Source organism: Loxodonta africana, chromosome 16 (genome assembly GCF_030014295.1).
Source record: "Loxodonta africana isolate mLoxAfr1 chromosome 16, mLoxAfr1.hap2, whole genome shotgun sequence".
NCBI classification, from domain to species: domain Eukaryota; kingdom Metazoa; phylum Chordata; class Mammalia; order Proboscidea; family Elephantidae; genus Loxodonta; species Loxodonta africana.
In genome coordinates, this window is record NC_087357.1 from 22,538,934 (window position 1) to 22,563,881 (window position 24,948).

At 42.9% G+C, this 24,948-nt stretch overlaps 1 protein-coding gene across 1 annotated transcript in view; it reads left to right on the forward strand.

The window, feature by feature from the left end:
- LOC100656678 (guanylate cyclase 2G-like) overlaps positions 1–24,948 on the forward strand; it is a 59,090-nt gene that overhangs the window by 24,390 nt on the left and 9,752 nt on the right. The window contains 8 exon segments of the mRNA XM_064269902.1: positions 983–1,120; positions 4,539–4,622; positions 5,360–5,464; positions 6,137–6,208; positions 13,630–13,793; positions 14,018–14,178; positions 23,057–23,234; positions 24,457–24,597. Of these exon segments, the coding sequence (XP_064125972.1) occupies positions 983–1,120; positions 4,539–4,622; positions 5,360–5,464; positions 6,137–6,208; positions 13,630–13,793; positions 14,018–14,178; positions 23,057–23,234; positions 24,457–24,597 (1,043 nt within the window).

Consider the following 24,948-nt stretch of genomic DNA (forward strand, 5'->3'; position numbering starts at 1 on the left):
GGGCAAGTGCTCAGAACGGTGAGTCCGGTAGGTGGATTGACTACATGTCTCACACCAGGGAAGCTTCAGAGAGAAGGTGGCTTTTGGGAAGAGTGGGCTTGATAGATAGTAAAAAGGAGAGAGGTAACCCAGGGTATGCCAGGACACGGGGTCCTCAGGGACTGGAGACTGGGCTGGAAGATAACCAGGGACCAAGTCAGGGGGGCTTCCAGATGCTAAGACCAGGAGACTGAGAGCTAGCTATTGGTAAATCATTTTTAAATGTTCTGGGAGTCTAGGACTTGCTGATTTGGTGTTGCGTATGAATGCTTGTTATTGAGGATGGAGAATGGGAAGGACACTGAGTCCAGAGGACTGTTAGCCTCCTTCTTCCCTCAGCAGCCAAAACAATTCTCCTTTGATCTGTCTGTTTCTACATTAGGGTTCCATGCAAGATTCTCTTTGAAAAACAGGGTTCCCCTGCTTTAAAGACATTCTTTAACTGTGATTAAGAGCTCGACTGCTAACTGAAAGGTTGGTGGTTCAAACCCACCCATTAGCTCCGCAGAAGAAAAGACCTAGCAATCTGGTCCCATAAAGATTACAGGCTAGGAAACCCTATGGGGCAGTTATACTCTGCCCTATAGGGTCACTGTGAGTCAGAATTGACTTGATGGCATGCAACGACAATTGTAACATGATTAGGTGTTCATGTAGGAAAATAATTCTAGCCCAAGGACACACAAGCAGTTAAGTGATGGATCTGGGACTTGAATTGTAACCATTATACTCTACCATCCATGGTGTTCCAGACATCAAGAATGTTGAGTGTAGCTGTTAGGCACTCCCACTTTGGGGTCAGAGAGATCAGGGTTCAAGTTCTGACTCTCCCTTTTATTAACTGTGTGACCATGGCACTCTGTCTTCCCCTCCATAAAGTGTTCAGTTTCTTCAATATTTGGCCAAGCCTCTGAAAGCAGCCACCTTGTGTCCTGTTTTATAGCTATCCCAGAGAGGCACACCTGTGTCGAGAGGGAACCACAGTAACGGGTCTAGAGTGATGATTTCTGGGGACCTCGCCTCCTTTGTCAAAAGCCAGCAGGGAGAAGAGCTCTTTTGTGCCCCAGTAGGGCTTTACCAGGTACATCTAATGGCAATATGGCTGCATGTGGGTCCTGCTCTCTGCATATCCTTTCCGTGGGGCAGGGCGATCTGAATAGCCCTTTCATAGGCCAATTATTCTCTGATTGGATTTTTTTTGTGATGCTATGGTGGCGCAGTGGTTAAGTGCTACGGCTGCTAACCAAGAGGTTGGCAGTTCAAATCCACCAAGCGCTCCTTAGAAACTCTATGGGGCAGTTCTACTCTGTCCTATAGGGTCACTACGAGTTGGAATTGACTCGGTGGCAGTAGGAGTGGGTATGTTTTTTCACTAATGGAATGGCTGCTGAATTGTTGTTTGTTGGTAGTTTTTTATTATTTGAAAAAAATTGGATGCTAGTTGCAAGTGGGACATGTTTGTCCCATATTCTGTGAAGCACATCACGCAAGTAGGACATATTGGTCCCATGGTCCAAGAAGTGCATCACACTTTCCTGGTTACACTTGAGCCATAAAATATCTTACCCAACTTTCCAAAAATACACATTGCGCTTGCTGCACATAATTGTTATCAGTTTGACTCAGAGTGGGCCGTTCCATGAAGCATATCACACTTGTGGGACCTATCAGTCCCATGGCCCAGTAAGTGCATCACAAACTTTTCATCCCCAAAATAACTCATTTACTTGAATATTTCTTAAAGCCAGTAACCTTACCTCTTCAATAACACAGAGCAAATAGTAAACATACTTGAAACCTTATCTCGTTGTACAGAATCCAAAAGACAAAAAAGTTTCACACAATCACTACTCTGGGAAGCATCCCCTCATATGAATGGCCCTCAACACTCAAGTGTGGTGCAGACCAACTTCCTTGTGTTTTAGGCAGTTGCACCAGTATCCACTGCAATGCCAGAGTGTACTAAAGTGTCTCAAATGCCCGCTGATAAACCTCCAGGGGTGGAAAATACAACTGGGACACATATGTCCCAGAAACCGTGAAAGGGATAGGGGGACATTCTTGGCATAGTGTTTAAGCCCTCAGCTGCTAACCAAAAAGTCAGCAGTTCGAACCCACTAGCTGCTCTGCAGGAGAAAGATGCAACAGTGTGCTTCTATAAGATTAGAGCCTTGGAAACCTTATGGGGTAGCTCTACTCTGTCCTATAGTGTCGCTGTGAGTCAGGATCGACTTGATGGCAACAGGATTGGTTTGGTTTGGTTTCTCCATGCAAAAGCCAAGATGGTCTTGAGACTCTACATCAGTGCGTCTTAAACTTAAATGTGTGTGTGAATCACCTGGGGTTCTTGTTAAAATGCAGATTCTGATTCACTAGGTCTGGGTCGGTACCTGAGATTCTTCATTCTAACAAACTCCCAAGTGATTTCTAATGCTGCTGGTCATGACCATATTTTGAGTAGCAAGTCTTTTAGACTAGACTCAGCTCTGTCCAATAGACCCGTGACGATGGAAACGTTCCAAATCTGCGCTGATCAATATGGCAGCCACAAGCTACTAGTCAAGGAACCCTGATGGCACAATGGTAAAGCACTCGGCTGCTAACCAAAACAATGGTGTTTTGAACCCACCCAGTGGCTCTGTGGGGGAATGACCTGGCAATCTGACCCCATAAAGATCACAGCCTAGAAAACCCTATGGGGCAGGTCTAGTCTGTCAAACAGGCCACTATTAGTTGACTCCATGGTACCTAACAGCAACAGCCACTAGTCACTGGATGTGCATTTGAGCACACCCAGTGTGACTGAGGAACTGAATTATAAATTTTATTTAATTGTAATTAATTTAAATTAAAATAGTCCGCGTAGTTAGTGGTACCCATTGGACAGCACAGACTTCGAGCTTGGATTATTTCGTCCCTGGTTCTTGAGCACTGATTGATCACTGATGAATGGTGAGTACTGAGGCTTATGTGGAGTAAAGAGTTGGAGCTGCTGAAGCCGGAAAAGTAATTCCAGCCTGTCTCATCCTCCCTTCCACACCCCAGACCATTAGAGTCACCTATGCTTAGCAACCCTTCAGAAGTCAAGTCCTCTGGTGGGGGGAGAGGGGAGAATTATGTAAAGGAAAGAAACCCATATTAACTCTTTAAAATTGAGGTCCTGGAGAGTAGGGCCGGAAAGCTCCAAGCAAGGGAAGATTTGTTCATTACTTAAAGTTGGGTTTAGCAAAGATTAGGGCCAAATTATTCCCTAGGCAAACTGAACTTATGATTTCTAAATGTTTACTTACTTGAGTTTCCAAACTAAAAACCTCCTGGGATATTACCAAATACCATAAGAACCACCATTCAGACAAAAGTGTGTGTTGCGGTCGACATCCATTTAGGGAAGGAAGCCAGCACATCCACCACACATCACATTGCCTTCCTTCCCCTCCCTCTAACACCATCACTGGGTTCCCCCCCTCTGTGGTCTGCACAATAGTATTGTCCAAAACCTTTAACAAGGGACTCAAGGCTCTCTAATGCCTAGCCTCAACCTACTTTTAGAACTTCCACATCCTATTCTCCTCATACTGGTCCTGCTGATTATGACATGTGTGTTTTACTCTCTGACAATGCCATGACTGCTCCCCTGTATCCCACCCATCTGGAATCTTCTTACCCTTCATGTTTCAGCTTAAGGATCATCTCTTCCAAGATGACCCCTTCCTCCTTGGGACTCCCATCACAGTGGTGCGCCCTTTGCAGTTAATCCCATACTGCCAAGTGGTAGATCTTGGGTTGGTTGATTTTTAATTTGTACTGAGGCTTGCCTTCTCTTGCGTACAGATTCAGTCTTCACCAGTTGATTTTTTGGAAGGAGATCACCAGGCTTTTCTTTTGAGGCACCTCTGGGTGGACTCAAATCACTACCCTTTTGGTTAGTAGCTGAGCACTTAACCATTCGCACTACCCAGGGACTTCAGTCTTAGAGTCAGATGCTCAAATTCTGGCTACTGTTTGCTATCTATAAATCTGTGATTTAGACAAGTTATCTAACCTCTATGATCCCATCCAGAAATGGGTTAATCATACTCAACTTGCAGGGCTGTGCTGCTATTTAAATAATATCTTTTATATTTAGCACCTAATACAGTGCCTGATTTTGGGTGATGCAAAGAGTTAACATGCTCAGCAGCGAATGAAGGGTTGGAGGTTCAAGCCCACCCAGAGGTACCTCAGAAGAAAGGCCTGGTGATCTACTTCCAAAAAATCAGCCATTGCAAACCCTATGGGGTGTGGTTCTACTCTGACACACATGGGGTTGCCATGAGTCACAACTGACTGGATGGATGGACAGCGCAATGCCTGGATAGGGCAAGGTGCCGCCATAGGGGTTTCCTCGGCCACTGAGGAGCTCGATGAGCCCTCTCACAGGTAGAATTCTTGCCAGCCTTCCTGCTCCCCTTCCTAGCCTTTTCTGGGTGAAGGTTTGTCTTCTTTGTCTTTTGTTCCAGGGAAACCATGTAGCCATCCGCTATGTGGGTGAGCAAACCGAAGCCTGGGTTAGGAAACCATCTGTACTGCAGGAAACTTGGCTGGTGAGGCCCTGCCCTAGGCAAGGGGACCAAGCAGCATTGCCCTGTGCTCCTGACTGCCCCCCCACCTCCTGTTCCCACCTGTGAGGAGTGGCTCCCACCCCGAGGGTGTAAGAGTGGGAGCTGTTTCCTTAATGTGGTGCTTATCCTGCCCCACTCCACTGACAGCCCATGTTATGGACTCCAGATTCTTTGTCACCGGAAGCCTGGGATCCTTCCCAAGCTTGTTTTCTTTCCTTAATCCTTCCTGGCCTTATTTTGGCTCTTAAATCCTCTGTGTTTTTGATGGCTTCTCACCTGCCTTGAATCTGGTCCTTGGAGAGAGTCAAGTTCATGGGGCCTGGCTTCTTGCTCCTTATCTATGATCCGTCACGGCCCCCACACTGCCGTTGACAGCAGTAAATACCAGGAAGCAAGGCTGGGTCTACCCTTTGTGACGTGGTCCAGTTAATACCTATGAGTAAGGTTAGGCTTTGATTGTCCTCTGGTTTATTTGCTGGAGGTCGACCACCTGGGTTTACATCCCAGCTCTGTCACTTATAAGTTGTATGCTCTTAGATAAGTTACTTTACCTCTTTGAGTATCAGTTTCCCAATCTGTCAAATGGGAGCAATAATAGTTCTTATCTCATAGAGTCTTTGTGAGACTTCAATAAGGGGATACAAAACACATGGTGTAGTCCTTGGCATGAAAGACTGCATTCTATGAACATGAGCCGTTATTATCATTATTATTTTCAGATGTGTAAATTAAGGCATGACAACTTTATTCCTTTTTTTGGTATTTGCATGGAACCACCCGATGTCTGCATTGTCGCACAGTATCTCAGGAAAGGAAGTCTGAAGGTAAGCAAAATAATAAATCTTACCTCAGGTTTGATTAACATCAATTAGTAAGGAACCTTCTCAGTGGTTTTTCCCATAGGTCCAAGAATAGCTCCTCTTTGGTCTAATTGTAAGACCTGAACTATCATATTGGATTGGCTGGAGGAGAGCAAATTAGCAGCTGTGTTGCCAAATGTTTGGTTTCCTTTGTTCTGGGTGGAAACTGTCTAAGCTTGGTTTCATCTCCTAAGATGTCATGGTTACTCTTGAATTGTGGTCCTGGGCCCATCCTACACACGGTATGTAACAACCAGCTTTATGCCAGGAACAAGGAAGTGTTTGTAAAACTCAAGATGGTGCGTTTTCTCAATGTTGAGCCGATGTATGGTACACTAACCCTGGAAAGAGTTCTGGGTACTAGAGTTAGACAGCTCTGCCTCAGGTGGCATTAGTTCTGGCCAAATATATCTTATGTAGGACAGAGTAGAACTGCTCCATAGAGTTTCCAAGGAGCCCCTGGTGGATTCAAACTGCCGACCTCTTGGTTAGCAGCTTTAGCACTTAACCACTATGCCACCAGGGTTTCCCCTTTTTTGTTTTGGGTTGGGTATTATAGTCAAATCCATTCAATGTATGAAGCTCCCTCTGCTTTGGGTTGAGTCACTGGTGATATTTTGAATAACTGTTTTTCAGGATGTTTTGAGAAACTCAGATATTAAAATGGATTGGCTATTCAAGCTCTCATTTGCATATGACATAGCCAATGTGAGTATGACTTAAGCTTAGTTAAAGAACAAATAACATAGAGTTTCTGAATTGTTCTCTGTCTTGGATTAAAATTGAGCTGTAATCTTTTCTGAAAATTCTTGTTCTCCTCCAATTTCCTCTTCAAACAAAGTGACTCCAGCTCTAAAATCTACCACTTCAATCAGATTTTCCATGCTTCCCTCCTCTTCTGAGCTCAAGTAAAGATTGAGAGAGGAAAGTATTTTATACTAAAGTTAGAATGGGTGCTAGGCTTACTCAATCAGTAAAGAGCAGGGTATTTACATTTTAGGGTAGGGATTTTTATTCCAAAGAGAATATAATTACTAGCATGAAGTGAGATGGTGTCTTAGTCATCTAGTGCTGCTATAACAGAAATACCACAAGTGGATGGCTTTAACAAAGAGAAATTTATTCTCTCACAGTCGAGCAGGCTCCAAGTCCAAATTCAGGGCATCAGCTCCAGGGGAAGGCTTTTTCTGTCGGCTTTGGAGGAAGGTCTGTGTCATCAATCTTCCTTGGCCTAGGAGATTCTCCAAGCTGGAACCTCAGGTCTAAAGGACATGCTCTGCTCCCAGCACTGCTTTCTTGGTATTATGAAGTCCCCATGTCTCTCTGCTCAATTCTCTTTCTATATCTTAAAAGACAGTGGCTTAAGATACTGTCTAGTCTTGTAGATCTCCTCAATATAGCTGCCGTTAGTCCACTTCATTACATCACAGTGATAGGATTTACAACTCAGAGGGAAATCACATCAGATGACAAAATGGTAGACAATCATACAATACTGGGAATTGCGACCTAGCCAAGTTGACAGATATTTTGGGGGGAAACAGTTCAATCCATGACAGATGGGAAGGGGGATCCCTAATACTCCAGAAAGTGGGGATCGGTGCCGCAATAATCACAACACTGCTAACCTAAGAGCTGGGCTATGAACACAGATGTGAAAAGGTGTATAAGCAGAAGCAGGCAGGGGGCTGTGGTGGCTGCAAAGAAGAGGATGATAATAATAATGGCTAAAGTATATTTAGCGCTACTTTGGGCCAGGCACTGTCTAGCACTTTGTACGTATTAACTTATTTAGTTTTCACAAGAAAACATAACGTAGATCTATGATTACCCCCATTTCGCAGAGGGAGAACAAGGCACAGAGAATTTACATAATTTTCCCAAGGTCTCATAGCTACTTATAGCTCATAGCTAATAAATAGTGGAGCCAGGATTTGAACCTAGGCATTTTTGACTCCTACACCCTTAACTCCTACACCCTTACACTGGCATCCCTAGGCAGTGTTCTCTGTGCCTCAACCTCCATGTATGTATAATGAACGCAGCTGGCCTGGTTGACGTCAAAGGGCTTTTCTTCCCCAAAGCAATAAATTCTTTGTTTCTAAAGAGCTAAATCTTAATGGCCTGTGATACTTTGATTTCCTAGGCCTTAGCAGGAAGCCAGCATACTGTTACCAAGCAAGGTGGACAAACAGAAGCCTTTCTGTGGTTGGGTCTCCATGGGCGACCCTGGGTTCCACCATCATTATTTCAGTAAACCTTCATGGAGCATCTGTTTAGGGTTTATTCTAAACTGGGCACTTCCTAGGAAAACAAAGGCTTGTTTCTGGCTGTAAATGGCTTAAAATCTAGATAGAGAAAAAAATAAAACAGCAGTCAAGAAATGTACATATGAAATGATTTAAGTGGCAGTGGGACAGTTGCGAATGGGAGGAACTGACATGGTACTCTTTCCCACTCTGGGCTCCCTCCTCCTTCTCACCAATCCTGTCTCTTGCCTGCTAAGCCCAGGGAAGTAGTATAGACACCAGTGATCCAAATCAAACCAGTCCCTGGGTGATGCAAACAATGCTTGGCTGCTAACCGAAAGGTTGGAGGTTCGAATCTACCCAGAGGTGCCTTGGAAGAAAGGCCTGGTGATCTACTTCTAAAAAATCAGCCACTGAAAACCATATGGAGCATAGTTCTAGTCTGACACACATGGGGTCACTATGAGTTGGAATCGACTTAGCAGCAGCGGGTTTTTTGTTTTTGTTTTGCCCTAATCAGAACAGGTGGTACCATTAATATTGGACATGAAAAGCAAACTGATCAGCAAATTGTCATCAAGGTATAAATGACCAGTAGATTTAACTTTTTCAGGGTGGGTATTTGGCTTTCAAGAAGCATTAACCTTATGGTTTTCTGGAGAAAGATGGGATGCGTGAGAGTGGCAGTCTGAAGGGAGAAATCTCCCAGGAGGCCATCACCTACCCCAGGTCACTGAGTCTACCCCCAACCCATGCCCGAAGAACAGAGAGCAGCTTGACGCCTTGCTTTGGGAGGATTGCTGCTTCCTGAAGTGGAGTGTGCACATTATGGGGTTATATCAGGAAGTCACTGGTGACAGAATGGGCTAGGTCAAGGGCAGAAGGACTTTAGGTCCTTCAAGTCTGATTACTCTGCCAACACTGTTTAAAAGGGGACTGAGAGTAACGGAAAATGATAGAATAAATAAGGTGAAGAATGAGTGTTCATTTGTCACTGCAGCCTCTCAGGGCTTTTCCATGTGACTTTGACATGAACCTGGGCACTACCCCACACTTTGTGGGTCAGCTTACACTTCTGGCCATCACATGCTCATCATAAAACAATTCATCTCCTCATGTTTATTTGATTGGCCCCACCTCTATACCAGGGACTGAGAGGTTCCGAGACACCCCAAGCATTTCAAGCCAACAATTGTGTATTGATTGAGCCCCTAATTTGGGTCAGGCCTGATTCCAGGTATGGAGGGCACAGAGGAAAAAGGCCCCCTGTCCTGTTCCCAAGGAGCTCAAGCCAATGGGGCCAGCCTGGCAAGGGGCTTCACAGCTGGTAATACCAAGGTCCTCTTGAGTAAGAGACAAGCCTACATTTCTTTTTCAAATTTTAAAATAACCTTTCTTTTCTAGATCAGTTTTAGGTTAACAGAAAAATTGGGCAGAAAGCACAGAGAGTTCCCGTATGCACCCTCTTCCCCGGGCATATTTTCTCCTGTTGTTAATATCTTGCTTTAGTTAGATACATTTATGACAACTGATGAATCAATATTGATACATTATTAATAACTAAAGTCCACAGTTTATAGTAGGGTTCGCTCTTTGTGTTGTGCACCGCCGGTGACATCGTGGTTAGTGCTCGGCTGCTAACCAAAAGGTCGGCAGTTCAAATCCACCAGCCTCTCCTTGGAAACCCTATGGGGCAGCTCTACTCTGTCCTATAGGTTCACTATGAGTCAGAATTGACTCCAGTGAGTTTCTTTGTGTTGTACATGTCTATGGGTTTTGACAAATGTGTAATGCTCTGTTCCACCATTCAGAATAGTTTCGCTGCCCTGGGTCTTCATTTCTAAATAAAAAAAGCCCTAATGGATTAAGAAAGTGAAGGGCATAGTAGATGGCTTGGGGGTTTAAACCCTTGCTCTACCACTTACAGGCTGAGTGATCTTAACCATCCTAATCCTCAGTTTCCCTGTGTGTAAGATAAAGATGACATCAGTACCCACCTCATAGGGCTGTGAGGATTAAGGCATGCAAAATGCTTAGACTGTACCTACTACGTAGCTGGTGTCCAATAAATGATAGTTGGTATTAGTAGTAGGGGTAGTATTACTATTACCACAGATAACTCTTACCAAACCAAACTCGTTGTAGTCAAGTCAATTCTGACTCATAGCGACCCTATAGGACAGAACAGAACTGCCCCATAGGGTTTCCAAGGAGTGGCTGGTGGATTCGAACTGCTAACCTCTTGGTTGGCAGCCAAGCTCTTAACTACTTTGTCTCCAGGGCTCCAGATAACTCTTTACTAACACTGAAAAACATATTTTTCTTATTTAACTCTCCCCCAGATCCTATGGCATAGGTCTGCGCTGTCCAGGATGGTAACCACCAGCCACATGTGGCTACTGAGCATTGGATATGTGGCTGGTCCAAATTGAGACATGCTGTAAGTGTAACATTCACACCAGATTTTGAAGACCTACTGAAAAGAAAAATGTGAAACGCCTCATTAACAGTTATTTATATTGATTGCATATTGAAGCGATAACATTTTAATACATTGAGTTAAATAAGATGTATTATTAAAATTAATTTCACCTGTTTCACTTAAAAATGACACATGTGGCTTGTGTTATGTTTCTGTTGCATAGTGCTATCAATAATATTAACAAAAAACTCCATTATTAATTCATTACTAACTATAGGGCTGCTATGAGTCAAAATCGACTCGATGGCAGTGGGTTTGGATTTGGTCTTTTGGAACTCCGGTTTTAAAAATATTAATATTCACGCCATTTTAAAGCAGAAAAAATGAGGCTTAGTGAGGCGAAGTCACCTGCTCAGCTGGTAAGAGGCAGATTGAATTTGCAGCCGGTCTGTGTCAAAAGGTTGTTTCCTTTCTACCATGCTAAGTACTCCCCTGCTAAGGGCCAGAGAGCACCAAAAACGAACAAAAGAACCAAACCTGTTGCTGTGGACTCGGTTCTGACTCATGTGTTACAGAGTACAACTGCTCCATAAGGTTTTCTTGTCTGTAATCTTTAAGGAAGCAGAGCGCCAGGCCTTTCTTCCACAGAGTGACTGGGTGGGTTCAAACCACCTACCTTTAGGTTAGTAATTGAGTGCAAACTGTGCCACCCAGGGACCTTTACCAGGAGTGCAGATGTGGGAATTAGAGGTAGGAGCCCTGTGAGCCTCCCTCAACTTCCCAGTAGAGAAAGAAATGTACTTAGCAGACAGACACCTGGCCGAAATGCCAAAAGTGCATGAAATCTGGCACATAAATGGTGAAACCTCTCATCGTTCTTTTTGTTCTCTGACAATATACTTAAAAACCATACGTTGTCTGTCAAGACAAAATACAAAGAGGTGCATGTCACACACCTGAACATTCTGCATGTCCCTGAGCATGTGGTTTGTACGTGATGAAATGAGCTTCTATCATGCCCGATGGCACAGAGCGAAGCAGAGTGATCTGATGTGTGTCAGGGATGGCCCATAATCTGCCTCGGCTGTCCTGAAATTCAGAGGCAGGCTTTAATTGGAGACTGGAGCTGCTCTGTGTTTGGATGGGAGGTCTCCATGGGGTCGGAGAGGACTTCCCGAATGGACGTGGCTCTCACCAGACTTCAGGCTCTGACCTTGGCCTGATGGAGCCTGGCCGGAGACATTGCAGAGGCAGCCCCTGCCAGGTCCTCCAGTCCCGCCCAAGAGTGGCCTGACCCACTTTGTCAAGGCACTTCTGTCGGGTCTGGTTGAGTGGCCTGTGCTTCCCACATGTGATTCAGCTTTACTGTTTCACGAACACACAAGCCACACTGATAAAGGAATATGGCCTCCTGGTTTTTATTTATTCATTTCTGAGGGGAAGTGGGGGGTGAGGGAGGTGTGCAAATCCACAGTCCTGGACATTTCCTAATCTAATCTGTATCAGCCTGTATTTCAAATGCACTACCGCCTGAAGGTCTCTCCCCAGGGCTGGACAGTGTCTCAGCCTCAGGCCCGCTGGAGGAAGAGGTGAGTCCCTAAGTTGGTGCCCAAGAGGCCAAAGACTCTGTCCTTGTGTGCAGGGGCCTCTTTAGGACGTTCTCCTCAGGTTCCTCTTTCCTGTGCCTCCTCAGAGCCACACCCATGGGTGACTTCACACCCCCTTCTCAGCCAGATTTACAATTCCTATGAACCTGGTTGTTCTTATGTAATGGTGTGGGGTAGTATAGCTTTGGCCTGCCCTTCTCCCCATCCTCTGCTACAATCACCCAGGGCACAGGAAACAGTAAAATTGAGTGGTTTAGAAGAGACTGGGCTTCGAAGGCAGTCCAACTTGGTTTTAAATCTCAGCTCTGCTACCTGCTTCCTGGGAGCACTTAAAAACCCTAGGTGCCTGACCAGGCAGTGTTCGTTCTGTTGTACACAGGGTCGCTATGAGTTGGAACCTGACTTGACAGTACCTAACAACCACAACAGATGCCTGAAAACTAGGAAACAGAATGAAAATATTAAACACTCACTTGCTGTTGAGTTGACTCCAACTCATGGTGACCCCATGTGTGTCAGAGTAGACCTGTGCCCTATAGGACTTTTTAGTGGCTGATTTTTGGAATGTGGATCACCAGGCCTGTCTTTTGAGGCACCTCTGGGTGGATTCAAACCTCTAACCTTTCGGTTAGCAGCTGAGCACATTAACCATTTGCATGACCCAGAGACTCCTGTACCATATATAACCTGTAGCTTATATAGGTTCTTTACTGATCTTGCAATGTTTGGGGCCTGAGCATTGGTATATTTTTTAAGCCCTTCAGGTGACTCTGATATATGTGGCCAAGGTTGAGAACAATTGATCTAGGTCAGGGCTTCTCAGACTGCAAGGGGCGCATGAATCCCGTGGGGTCTTGTTAAGATGCACGGTCTGGTTCGGTGGATCTGGGGCAGGGCCTGAGATACTGCATTTTTGCCAAGATCCCAGGTGATGTGGCTGCTGCTGGCCCCCAGGCCATTCTTTGGTAGCAGGGATCTGGGCAGTGTCATCTCGTAGGTGGGATAATTAAGGCCCAGTCAGGCAAGTGTCTTGCTTAAACAGACTTAGTGGTAAAGCCCATACTTAAACACATGTCTTCTGACTCTAGTGTTCTTGCTGTATTATTATATGGTAATAAGAGTATATAGCCCCTCAAGAACACAGTAGATGACAAAATAATTTTTCAGTGTTCCCTATTTCATTGCCTTTCCCTATGAAGTACTCAGGCAGGGCCCTTAAATGAAAGCAGTAGTATATGATTAACGATATGTAGGTAATAAAATAATATTGCTAATTATATAATATAATATTGTTGCTAAATATTGACATTATTTATCATATTGATATAATTTTTTCATTATAATTTATATTGGGTATTTACTATGTCCCAGACTCCGTGTCTGGTAGGTCACGTGCAACATCATGTTTAATCTCCACAACCACCCTATGGAAAAAAAAAAAAAACCCTATGAGGTAGGTATTATTGTCATCTCCATTTTGATAGGAAAAATGAGGCTTACTGGCATAAAGTAACTTGCCCTCTACTAAGTGACAGAGCTGGGATTTGAACTTGGGAGTAGAGCAATAGGATGTGTTCATTGTTAACTGGCCACACCTTCTTGGCTTCACAGTGAATGGCCAGAAATAGCTTTCTCCTTTTGGATGGCCCTGCCCAGGACTGATTTACTCCATTTAGTTAAGATGGAGGAGGGTCTTGCCAGTGGCTGGTACACAAGGGAACATATAGGTGGGCATGTCCCCTGCCCCAGGTCTTGTCTGTCTGTGTTTCTCTCCATCTGTCTCTCTGCCCTTGTTTCCACCAGCAGGTCCAGGGTACCTGCTCAGCTCCACTGGCTGGCTTTCTCTTCTAGGGCATGGTGCTTCTCCACAGAAGCCGGCTGAGATCTCACGGCAACCTGAAGCCTTCCACCTGCCTGGTGGACGCACACGTGCAGGTGAAGCTGTCAGGATTTGGCCTGTGGACACTCAAGTATGGATGGACAGATAGGACATACAATGAGAGAAGAATGGACTAATTCAGGTAACCATCGAAGGCTGTGAGTTAGCCCCTGGGAACATGTCAGTGCGCCTTAGTAATTATTTTGTTTACATGCACGGACCCTCTTTGCCCTTTAAGTCAGGCATCACGGCTGATTTCTCAGGGGCAGACGCTTTCGTTTCTCCTGCTTCCTGAGAAAGAAGGGGCGGCTTTTCTGGTTATGCCTGGCTATTCTCACTCTACACCAAGTCCCCTTGCTCTGCAGAGATCTATTGGACCGCCCCCGAGCTGCTGCAGCTCCCAGAGACACCCTGCGCGGGAACCCTAAAGGGGGTTGTTTACACCTTTGCCATTCTGATGAGGCAGCTGATCTACCACTAGGACTGTGGATTCTTTGACGACCTCAACACAGGACCCAAAGGTAAGCAGGGACAGTCTCCTCAGAGGCTTTGGGTCTTCTGAGATGGCTTTTAAAAGTCCATTTTTATTAACTGTTTCATTAAGTGCGTATTCATTTAAATTTATCCCATTCTTATTTTTTATTAAAAAAAAACTTAATCTTTTAAAACTAGAAAACAAATTTCACTTTGGCTACAAAAAAAAAAAAATCAAGATTTAGAGGCGGGGCCAAGATGGCTGACTAGGTAGATGCTACCTTGGATCCCTCTTGCAACAAAGACTCGGAAAAACAAGTGAATCGATCACATACATGACAATCTACGAACCTTGACCATCAAACACATATCTAAAGAGCTGACCTGAGTGACAGGTGAGTGAAAAGCTGCACCCTGAACCAGCAACTACTTCTGGAACCCATGACCCACTCCACAGCCTTGAGCCCTCACAGTTCCCTGGGGTCGAGCAGTGGGGCTGATAGTGGCTTGTTGAGGTGGGGCAGGCACAGGACACAGCCCTAACCCCTAATCCCCTGGGGTAACCTCCGTAGAGACTCAGCCAGCGCAAGCAGACTGCACACTAACGGGGCTAACAAGAGAACGAACGAGCAACCACGGGGAAGCAGTGACTGTTTTCAGAGCCTGGAGCCAGCATCCCAGTCAGAAAACCTTGGCGCCGGGTTTTGGACTGCATGCAGGGGAGCTGAGCATAGCATCCTGAGACGGCGCAAACACTGGAGGCAGCCCTAGCCCCCAGAAGTGACCTCAGGGGAAGCCCAGCCAGTGCACGCAGGCAGTGCAGCAACAAGGCTGACAGGAGGAGAAGTCACCGGGAGGCAGTGACTGGTTTTGGAGCCAGGAGCATGGCATCTCAGCTGGGGAACTGTGGTGCTGGGCTTTGGACCAGGAGCAGAGGAACTGACCACGGCTTCTGAGACAGCACATGCACAGGATGTGGGCCTGACCCCCGGGGGCAATCTCTACCCAGCCAACACACACAGGCTACACGCCCCGCCCCTCGGGAATCTCAGATAAAACAGTCCTCACCAAGCAAGATAAGTAACTTTGTCTATATTCCTGGGTGCTACTCTCTTCTATCTATCTGATCCCTCCCCTCCCCTTCCCAGGTGGCTTCATTAACATTGGAATTTCCTGGGCCAGAGAGTGAAGTGCTCTGTGGGTTTTTTTTTTTTTTTTTGTCTTTTCCTACCCCATTCTCCTGGCCTGAGAGAAGCAGCTACAAAAAACCCAGGGACAAAGAATCCTTCCCTGACTTCCCAAAATTGGACTAAAAATACAGAGCCAGCTCCAGCCAAGCATATGAGATCCACAGTCTTGGGCTTTCATCACTACAGGGAACAAGGTGGCTATTATAATGCAAAGGTAATTCTGATAGTGATCTGACTGTAATTGTTTTAGCAGATTACTGGAAAGACAAGTTTCCCAGGTCTGATGTCTCTACCTAGTAAACAGAGCCCTCACTGACCCACAACAGGGAACTGAGGGCTGAAGCTCCACCTAGACCACCTAACCTCCTGCCTTAGGGATCTGAGGATAGTGATATCTACCAATCTGTAGAGGTACATGCATTGGGTGCCTAAGGTAGAGCTGCAGAGCCCACCCACCAAAGTGCTTTAGGAATAGAGACACACCTACCTCAATGGCACTTGGGGGAAGCCTGTCAGCATTCTGCCCCCCCTGAAATGTGACCCCCTGCTGCTACTAGAATCTGGTGCACACTACTATCACCACTACTCCTCTAAGCAACTAGGTGACAGTCTACCCCACACATTTGGTGACCCAAAATCAGATTCTACTCAAGAATAGTGAATGGACTATTAGGCTTATATTTCTGGTAACAGCCCAAACCAGCTGGTAAGAGGACATAAGTGATTCAAAGGCTACAACAATCAAGACAGCACAATCTAATAGCCTAAGTATATTGAAAGAAAACAAAACAAGATAAGACTCAGTGAGCCAATATAAAATAAATCATTACAATATCTTATAGATGGCTCAGAAACAGCAGTCGATATCAAACCATATAAAGAAGCAGACCATGATTGCTTCTACAACTCCCCAAATTAAAGAATCAAAATGTTTCCCAAATGAAGATACAAACCTGGAATTGCCAGATGCAGAATATAAAAAACTAATTTACAGAATGCTTCAAGACATCAGAGATGACCTCAAAAATGAAATAAGGCAATCTACAGAAAAAGCCAAGGAACACACTGATAAAGCAGTTGAAGAAATAAAAAAGATTATTCAAGAACATAGTGGAAAAATTAATAAGCTACAAGAATCCATAGAGAGACAGCATTCAGAAATCCAAAAGATTAACAGTAAAATTACAGAATTAAACAACTCAATAGGAAGTCAGAGGAGCAGAATTGAGGAATTGGAATGCAGAGTGGGGGAGCTGGAGGATAAAGCAATTGACACCAATATAGTTGAAGAAAAATCAGATAAAAGAATTAAAAAAAAATGGAGAATCCCTAAGAATCATGTGGGACTCTATCAAGAAGAATAACTTGAGTGTGATTAGAGTTCCAGAACAAGGAGAGATAACAGAAAATACAGAGAGAATAGTTAAAGATCTGTTGGCAGAAAACTTCCCTGACATCATGAAAGACGAAAGGATATCTATCCAAGATGCTCATCGAACCACATATAAGATTGATCCAAAAAGAAAATCACCAAGACATATTATCATCAAACTTGCCAAAACCAAAGATAAAGAGAAAATTTTAAAAGCAGCCAGGGATAAAAGAAAGGTCTCCTACAAAGGAGAATCAATAAGAATAAGTTGAGACTACTCAGCAGAAACCATGCAGGCAAGGAGGCAATGGGATGACATATATAGAGCACTGAAGGAGAAAAACTGCCAGCCAAGGATCATTTATCCAGCAAAACTCTCTCTCAAATATGAAGGTGAAATTAAAACATTTACAGATAAACACAAGGTTAGAGAATTTGCAAAAACCACACCAAAGCTATAAGAAATACTAAAGGAAATTGTTTGGTCAGAAAATCAATAACATCAGATAACAACACAACACAAGGTCACAGAACAGAACATCCTGATATCAACTCGAATAAGGAAATCACAAAAACAAATTAAGATTAATTTTAAAAAGAAAAAAATGCTCAAAACAGGGAATTGTTGAAGACATTATGTAAAAGATCACAATAATCAAAAAGAGGGACTAAATACAGGAGGCATAGAACTACCATATGGAGAGGAAAACAAGGCGATATAGGACGATACAAGTTAGGTTTTTACTCAGAAAATTAGGGTAAATTTTAAGGTAACTACAAAGAGGTCTAACAGTTCCATAACTCAAAATAAAAACCAAGAAAAGCATAATGACTCAGCAAACATAAATTCAACTACTATGAAAATGAGGAACACACAATTTACGAAGAAAAACGTCTCAGCACAAAAAGTAAGTGGAAAAATGAAATTCTCAACAACACACACAAAAAGGCATCAAAATGACAGCACTAAACACATACTTATCTATAATTACACTGAATGTAAATGGACTAAATGCACCTATAAAGAGAGAGTCTCAGACTGGATAAAGAAACACAATCCATCTATATGCTGCCTACAGGAGACACACCTTAGACTTAGAGACACAAACAAACTAAAACTCAAAGGATGGAAAAAAATATATCAAGCAAACAACAAGCAAAAAACAGCAGGAGTAGCAATATTAATTTCTGACAAAATAGACTTCAAAGTTAAATCCACCACAAAGGATAAAGAAGGACACTACATAATGATTAAAGGGACAATTGATCAGGAAGACATAACCATATTAAATATCTATGCATCCAATGACAGGGCTGGAAGATACATAAAAGAAACTTTAACGGAACTGAAAAGTGAGATAGGCACCTCCACAATTATAGTAGAAGACTTCAACACAACACTTTTGGAGAAGGATAGGACTTCCAGTAAGAAGCTCATAGAGACACGGAAGACCTAATTGCTACAATCAACCAACTTGACCTCATAGGACCTATACAGAACACTCCACCCAACAGCTGCAAAGTATACTTTTTTTTTCTAGTGCACATGGTACATTCTCTAGAATAAATCACATATTAGGTCATAAAACAAACCTTTGCAGAATCCAAAACTTCAAAATATTACAAAGCATCTTCTCAGACCACAAGGCCATAAAAGTGGAAATCAATACCAGAAAAATCAGGAAAAAGAAATAAAATACTTGGAAACTGAACAATACTTTGCTCAAAAAAGACTGGGTTATAGAAGACATAAAGGAGGGAATAAAGAAATTCATAGAATGCAAAGAGAATGAAAACACTTCCTATCAAAACCTCTGGGACACAACAAAAGCAGTGCTCGGAGGTCAATTTATATCAATAAATGCACACATACAAAAAAAAGAAAGAGCCAAAATCAGAGAACTGTCCCTACAACTTAACAAATAGAAAGCAAGCAACAAAAGAATCCATCAGGCACCAGAAGAAAACAAATAATAAAAATTAGAGCTGAACTAAATGAAATACTGAACAGAAAAACAATTGAAAGAATTCACAAAGTCAAAAGCTGGTTCTTTGAAAAAATTAACAAAATTGATAAATCATTGGCCAGACTGACTAAAGAAATACAGGAAAGGAAACAACCCGAATAAGAGATGAGATGGGCCATATCACAACAGACCCAACTGAAATTAAAAGAATCATGTCAGATTATTACGAAAAATTGTACTCTAACAAATTTGCAAACCTAGAAGAAATGGATGAATTCCTAGAAAAATACTACCTACCTAAACTAACACAATCAGAAGTAGAACAACTAAATAGACCCATAATAAAAAAAGAGATTGAAAAGGTAATCAAAAAACTCCCAACCAAAAAAAAAAGCCCTGGCCCGGACATCTTCACTGCAGAGTTCTACCAAACTTTCAGAGAAGAGTTAACACCACTACTACTAAAGGTATTTCAAAGCATAGAAAATTATGGAATGCTACCTAACTCATTCTATGAAGCCACCATATCCCTGATACCAAAACCAGGTAAAGACACCATAAAGAAAGAAAAGTACAGACCTATATCCCTCATGAACATAGATGCAAAAATCCTCAACAAAAGTCTAGCCAAATAGAATTCAACAACATATTAAAAAAAATAATCCACCACGACCAAGTGGGATTTATACCAGGTATGCAAGGATGGTTTAATATTAGAAAAACCATTAATGTAATCCACCATATAAATAAAACAAAAGACAAAAACCACATAATCTTATCAATTGATGCAGAAAAGGCATTTGACAAAGTCCAACACCCATTCATGATAAAAACTCTCAGCAAAATAGGAATTGAAGGAAAATTCCTCAACATAATAAAGGCATCTATACAAAGCCAACAGCCAACATCACCCTAAATGGAGAAAGCCTGAAAGCATTTCCCTTGAGAATGGGAACCAGACAAGAATGCCCTTTATCACCGCTCTTATTCAACATTGTGCTAGAGGTCCTAGCCAGAGCAATTACACTAGACAAAGAGATAAAGGGCATCCAGATTGGCAAGGAAGAAGCAAAATTATCTCTATTTGCAGATGACATGATCTTATACACAGAAAACCCTAAGGAATCCTCCAGACAACTACTGAAACTAATAGAAGAGTTCGGCAGAGTCTCAGGTTACAAGATAAACATACAAAAATCACTTGGATTCCTCTACATCAACAAAAAGAACATAGAAGAGGAAATCACCAAATCAATACCATTCACAGTAGCCCCCAAGAAGATAAAATACCTAGGAATAAATCTTACCAAAGATGTAAAAGACCTATACAAAGAAAACTACAAAATACTAGTGCAAGAAACTAAAAGAGACCTACATAAGTGGGAAAACATACCTTGCTCATGGATAGGAAGACTTAACATAGTAAAAATGTCTATTCTGCCAAAAGCCATCTATACATACAACGCACTTCTGATCCAAATTCCAATGACATTTTTTAAAGTGATGGAGAAACAAATCACCACCTTCATATGGAAGGGAAAGAAGCCCCCGATAAGTAAAGCATTATTGAAAAAGAAGAAGAAAGTGGGAGGCCTCACTCTACCTGATTTTAGAACATATTATACAGCCACAGTAGTCAAAACAGCCTGGTATTGGTACAACAACAGGCACATAGACCAATGGAACAGAATTGAGAACCCAGATATAAATCCATCCACATATGAGCAGCTGATATTTGACAAAGGCCCAGTGTCAGTTAATTGGGGAAAAGATAGTCTTTTTAACAAATGGTGCTGGCATAACTGGATATCCCTTTGCAAAAAAATGAAACAGGACCCATACCTCACACCATGCACAAAAACTAACTCCAAGTGGATCAAAGACCTAAACATAAAGACTAAAACGATAAAGATCATGGAAGAAAAAATAGGGACAATGTTAGGAGCCCTAGTACAAGGCATAAACAGAATACAAAACATTACTAAAAAAGACAAAGAGAAACCAGATAACTGGGAGCTCCTTAAAAAACAAACACCTATGCTCATCTAAAGACTTCACCAAAAGAGTAAAAAGGCCACCTACAGATTGGGAAAAAATTTTCAGCTATGACATCTCCGACCAGTGCTTGATCTCTAAAATCTATATGATTCTGTTAAAACTCAACCACAAAAAGACAAACAACCCAATCAAAAAGTGGGCAAAGGATATGAACACGCACTTCACTAAAGAAGATATTCAGGCAGCTAACAGACACATGAGAAAACGCTCTCAATCATTAGCCATTAGAGAAATGCAAATTAAAACTACGATGAGATTCCATTTCACTCCAAGAAGGCTGGCATTAATCCAAAAAACACAAAATAATAAATGTTGGAGAGGCTGCGGAGAGATTGGAACTCTTATACACTGCTGGTGGGAATGTCAAATGGTACAACCACTTTGGAAATCTGTCTGGCATTTTCTTAAAAAGTTAGAAATAGAACTAGCATACAACCCAGAAATCCCACTCCTTAGAATATACCCTAGAGAAATAAGAGCCTTTATACGAACGGATATATGCACACCCATGTTTATTGCAGCACTGTTTACAATAGCAAAAAGCTGGAAGCAACCAAGGTGTCCATCAACAGATGAATGGTTAAATAAATTATGGTACAGTCACACAATGGAATACTACGCATCGATAAAGAACAGTGACGAATCTGTGAAACATTTCATAACATGGAGGAACCTGGAAGGCATTATGCTGAGTGAAATTAGTCAGATGCAAAAGGACAAATACCATATAAGACCGCTATTATAAGTTCTTGAGAAATAGTATAAACTGAGAAGAACACGCTCTTTTGTGGTTACGAGAGTGGGGAGGGAGGGAGGGTGGGAGAGGGTTATTTACTGATTAGTTAGTAGATAAGAACTACTTTAGGTAAAGGGAAGGACAATACTCAATACACGGAAGGTCAGCTCAACTGGACTGGACCAAAAGCAAAGAAGTTTCCAGGATAAACTGAATGCTTCGAAGGTCAGCGGAGCAAGGGCTGGGGTTTGGAGACTATGGCTTAAGGGGACTCCTAAGTCAATTGGCATAATAAACTCTATTATGAAAACATTCTGCATCCCACTTTGAACTGTGGCGTCTGGGGTCTTAAATGCTAACAAGCGGCCATCTAAGATGCATCAATTGGTCTCAACCCACCTAGATCAAAGGAGAATGAAGAACACCAAGGTCACATGATAATTATGAGCCCGAGACAGAAAGGGCCACATGAACTAGAGACTTACATCATCCTGAGACCAGAAGAACTAGAGGGTGCCCGGCCACAACGATGGCTCCCCTGACAGGGAGCACAACAGAGAACCCCTGAGGGAGCAGGGGAACAGTGGAATGCAGACGCCAAATTCTCATAAAAAGACCAGACTTAATGGTCTGACTGAGGCTAGAAGAATCCTGGCGGTCATGGTCTCCAAACCTTCTGTTGGCCCAGGACAGGAACCATTCCCGAAGACTACTCATCAGACATGGAAGGGACTGGACAATGGGTTGGAGAGAGATGCTGATGAAGAGTGAGCTACTTGTATCAGGTGAACACTTGAGACTGTATTGGCATCTCCTGTCTGGAGGGGAGATGGGAGGATAGAGAGGGTTAGAAACTGGCAAAATTGTCATGAAAGGAGAGACTGGAAGAAGGGAGCGGGCTGACTCATTAGGGGGAGAGTAAATGGGAGCATGTAGTAAGGTGTATATAAGCTTATATGTGACAGACTGACTTGATTTGTAACTTTCACTTAAAGCACAATAAAAATTATTAAAAAAATCAAGAAAGTAGGTTTACAAGGCTGGGCAAGGAGATAGAACATGGCGGTAACATTTATTGTTTGTGAAAACTTTTATGTAACACATGGAATGCAAAATTACATAAGGCACCCTTTGGGAATTTCCAACACCTAATTTTTTTAATGTTTGTACACTGCTAAAATCGTGTAGAGGTATGCCTTACACCAAGAAAAGTTGATCTATTAAAAAAAATCTTGATCCCAAAACAGATTGATTAGGGCGTGCTTATTTGCTTTGGAGACCTGGTGGCACCATGGTTAAGAGCTCGGCTGCTAACCAAATGGAGGGCAGTTCGAATATACCAGTCACTCCTTGGAAACTCTATGGGGCAGCTCTACTCTGTCCTATGAGGTCACTATGAATCAGAATTGACTTGATGGCAATGAGTTGGTTTATTTTTTGCCTTACATTAGGACTCTTCATTTTTTAGGAGTATTTTGAATGTTTCTCTTAAAATACCCGGATTTCTCTGAAATTCTCGTCTGCTTTAATTTATTTAAAAATTTAATTTACAAATTCTAGGAGCTCAAACACTTAACCAACTAAGCTAAAAATGATTTTCAGAAACCATCAACCAAATCAAAAACCCTGCAGTAGCAGTTCCGCTGAGGCCTTCCCTGTCAGAGGAGAGGGGCGATGCAGACATCGTGGCCATGGTGAGGGTGTGTTGGGATGAATCTCCAGAGAAAAGGCCCACTTTCTCTTCGATCCAGAAAATTTTACGAGAAGCCAGTCCTAAAGGGTAAGTTAGATGTGCAGCAGGTATGTTCTGCTAGTCACTGATCATTAGAATGTTAACACTGTGATGTGCTGTGATTGGTGCCAGTTGCCAATGGCTCAGGGCATTCATTCATCCATTCATCATATACTCGCTCATCGCCTGCCATATGCAAAACACCATGCTACATGCTGGTTAAAGTGAAGTAATACATTCTCCCTTCATGTCATAAATATTTAAAAAATGCATCAGGCGTTAATGTTTCCACCACCTTCCTTTGTTCGTTCCAGACATCACTAATCAATCAAGGCAGTCTTTCCTAAGGAGTTTTGACAGGGCCTCAGAGTCTTTTTCCACCAGTGTGCTGACAGTCATGCATAATTAATTGGAATTGAACTATGTGATAAAAATTATCCACCAAACTTAGAGTAGATTGTTAGCTTAGAATTATTCATGCCTCTCAACATTTTTCCCCCATAGTAGCTTGCTTCGCATCATGATAATTGCCTCAGTTTCCTTTTCTGAAAGACTAACCAAAACCAAACCAAACCCACTGCCGTCGAGTTGATTCCGACTCATAGCGACCCTATAGGACAGAGTAGAACTGCCCCACAGAGTTTCCAAGGAGCGCCTGGTGGATTTGAACTGCTGACCTATTGGTTAGCAGCCATAGCACTTAACCACTACACCACCAGTGTTCCCTTTCTGAAAGACTAGTTTAGATTATTCCTCTGAACACCCTTCTAACAACCTACAGAATCTAAAAGTACCTCCTACATTGGACAATCTGAAAAGATAAGAATGACTTGTCCTGAATTCTGCCAGTTTTCAATTGGGTACAATGGTGGTATGGAGCATACTGAGATGTGCTGGCAGGGCCAGTGATGTCCACCATTTGTCGAGTGCCTGCTGGGTGGGTGCCAGCTAGGCACTTTAGACACGTTATCTGCCTGAATTCTCTAAACAACCCTGCCAAATATGTATTATTATCCCCATTTCCAGATGAGGAAACTGAGGCTCAGAGGAATGAAAGGTGCTGCTCAAGATCACAGAGCTGGTAAATGACAGACTCTGTCCTGCCATATGCCTCATTGCCATTGTCATTTAAGTGCTGTACATTGGCAATCCTGAAGCAGGAAACCTTAAGGGTGAGAAGTGCTTTATTGGGATGTGTAGTGGGCAGTTCTTCTCCCCTGTGGCCCTAAAGTTCTTAGAAAAAGATGTTAATGTCTTGGTTCTTTTAAAGCCACATGAGGATACTAGATAGTATGGTGAGCAAGCTGGAAGTGTACACCAGTCACCTGGAGGAGGTGGTGGAAGAGAGGACCAATCAGCTGCTGGCAGAGAAGAGGAAAGTGGAGAAGCTTCTGGCCACGATGTTGCCCAGGTATTGCAAAGCACTGAGGGTCTGGACAAAGGAACCGGGAGAGCAACAGCATTGTCACCTAAGATGCCCCACAAGGAGAGAATATTTCCTTTTTTCTTTTCATAAGATGATATGAGGCTCTTCTCAAAGAGGGCAATCATTTTGTGTGTAATTTGATAAACTCTGAAAAGGGAGACGAAGGCAAAAGCCCTTGAATCCATAAGCATAGACAACATAACATCTTTTACGTAGATGGGGTGTGTAGCAACATAATGATCACAATACATGACCTTATGACCGCAGACTCACAACTTGTTTCATCTTGTTTCTGTTTTTCACTTGTGTACCCTTTTAACACTTGGCAGAAGCACT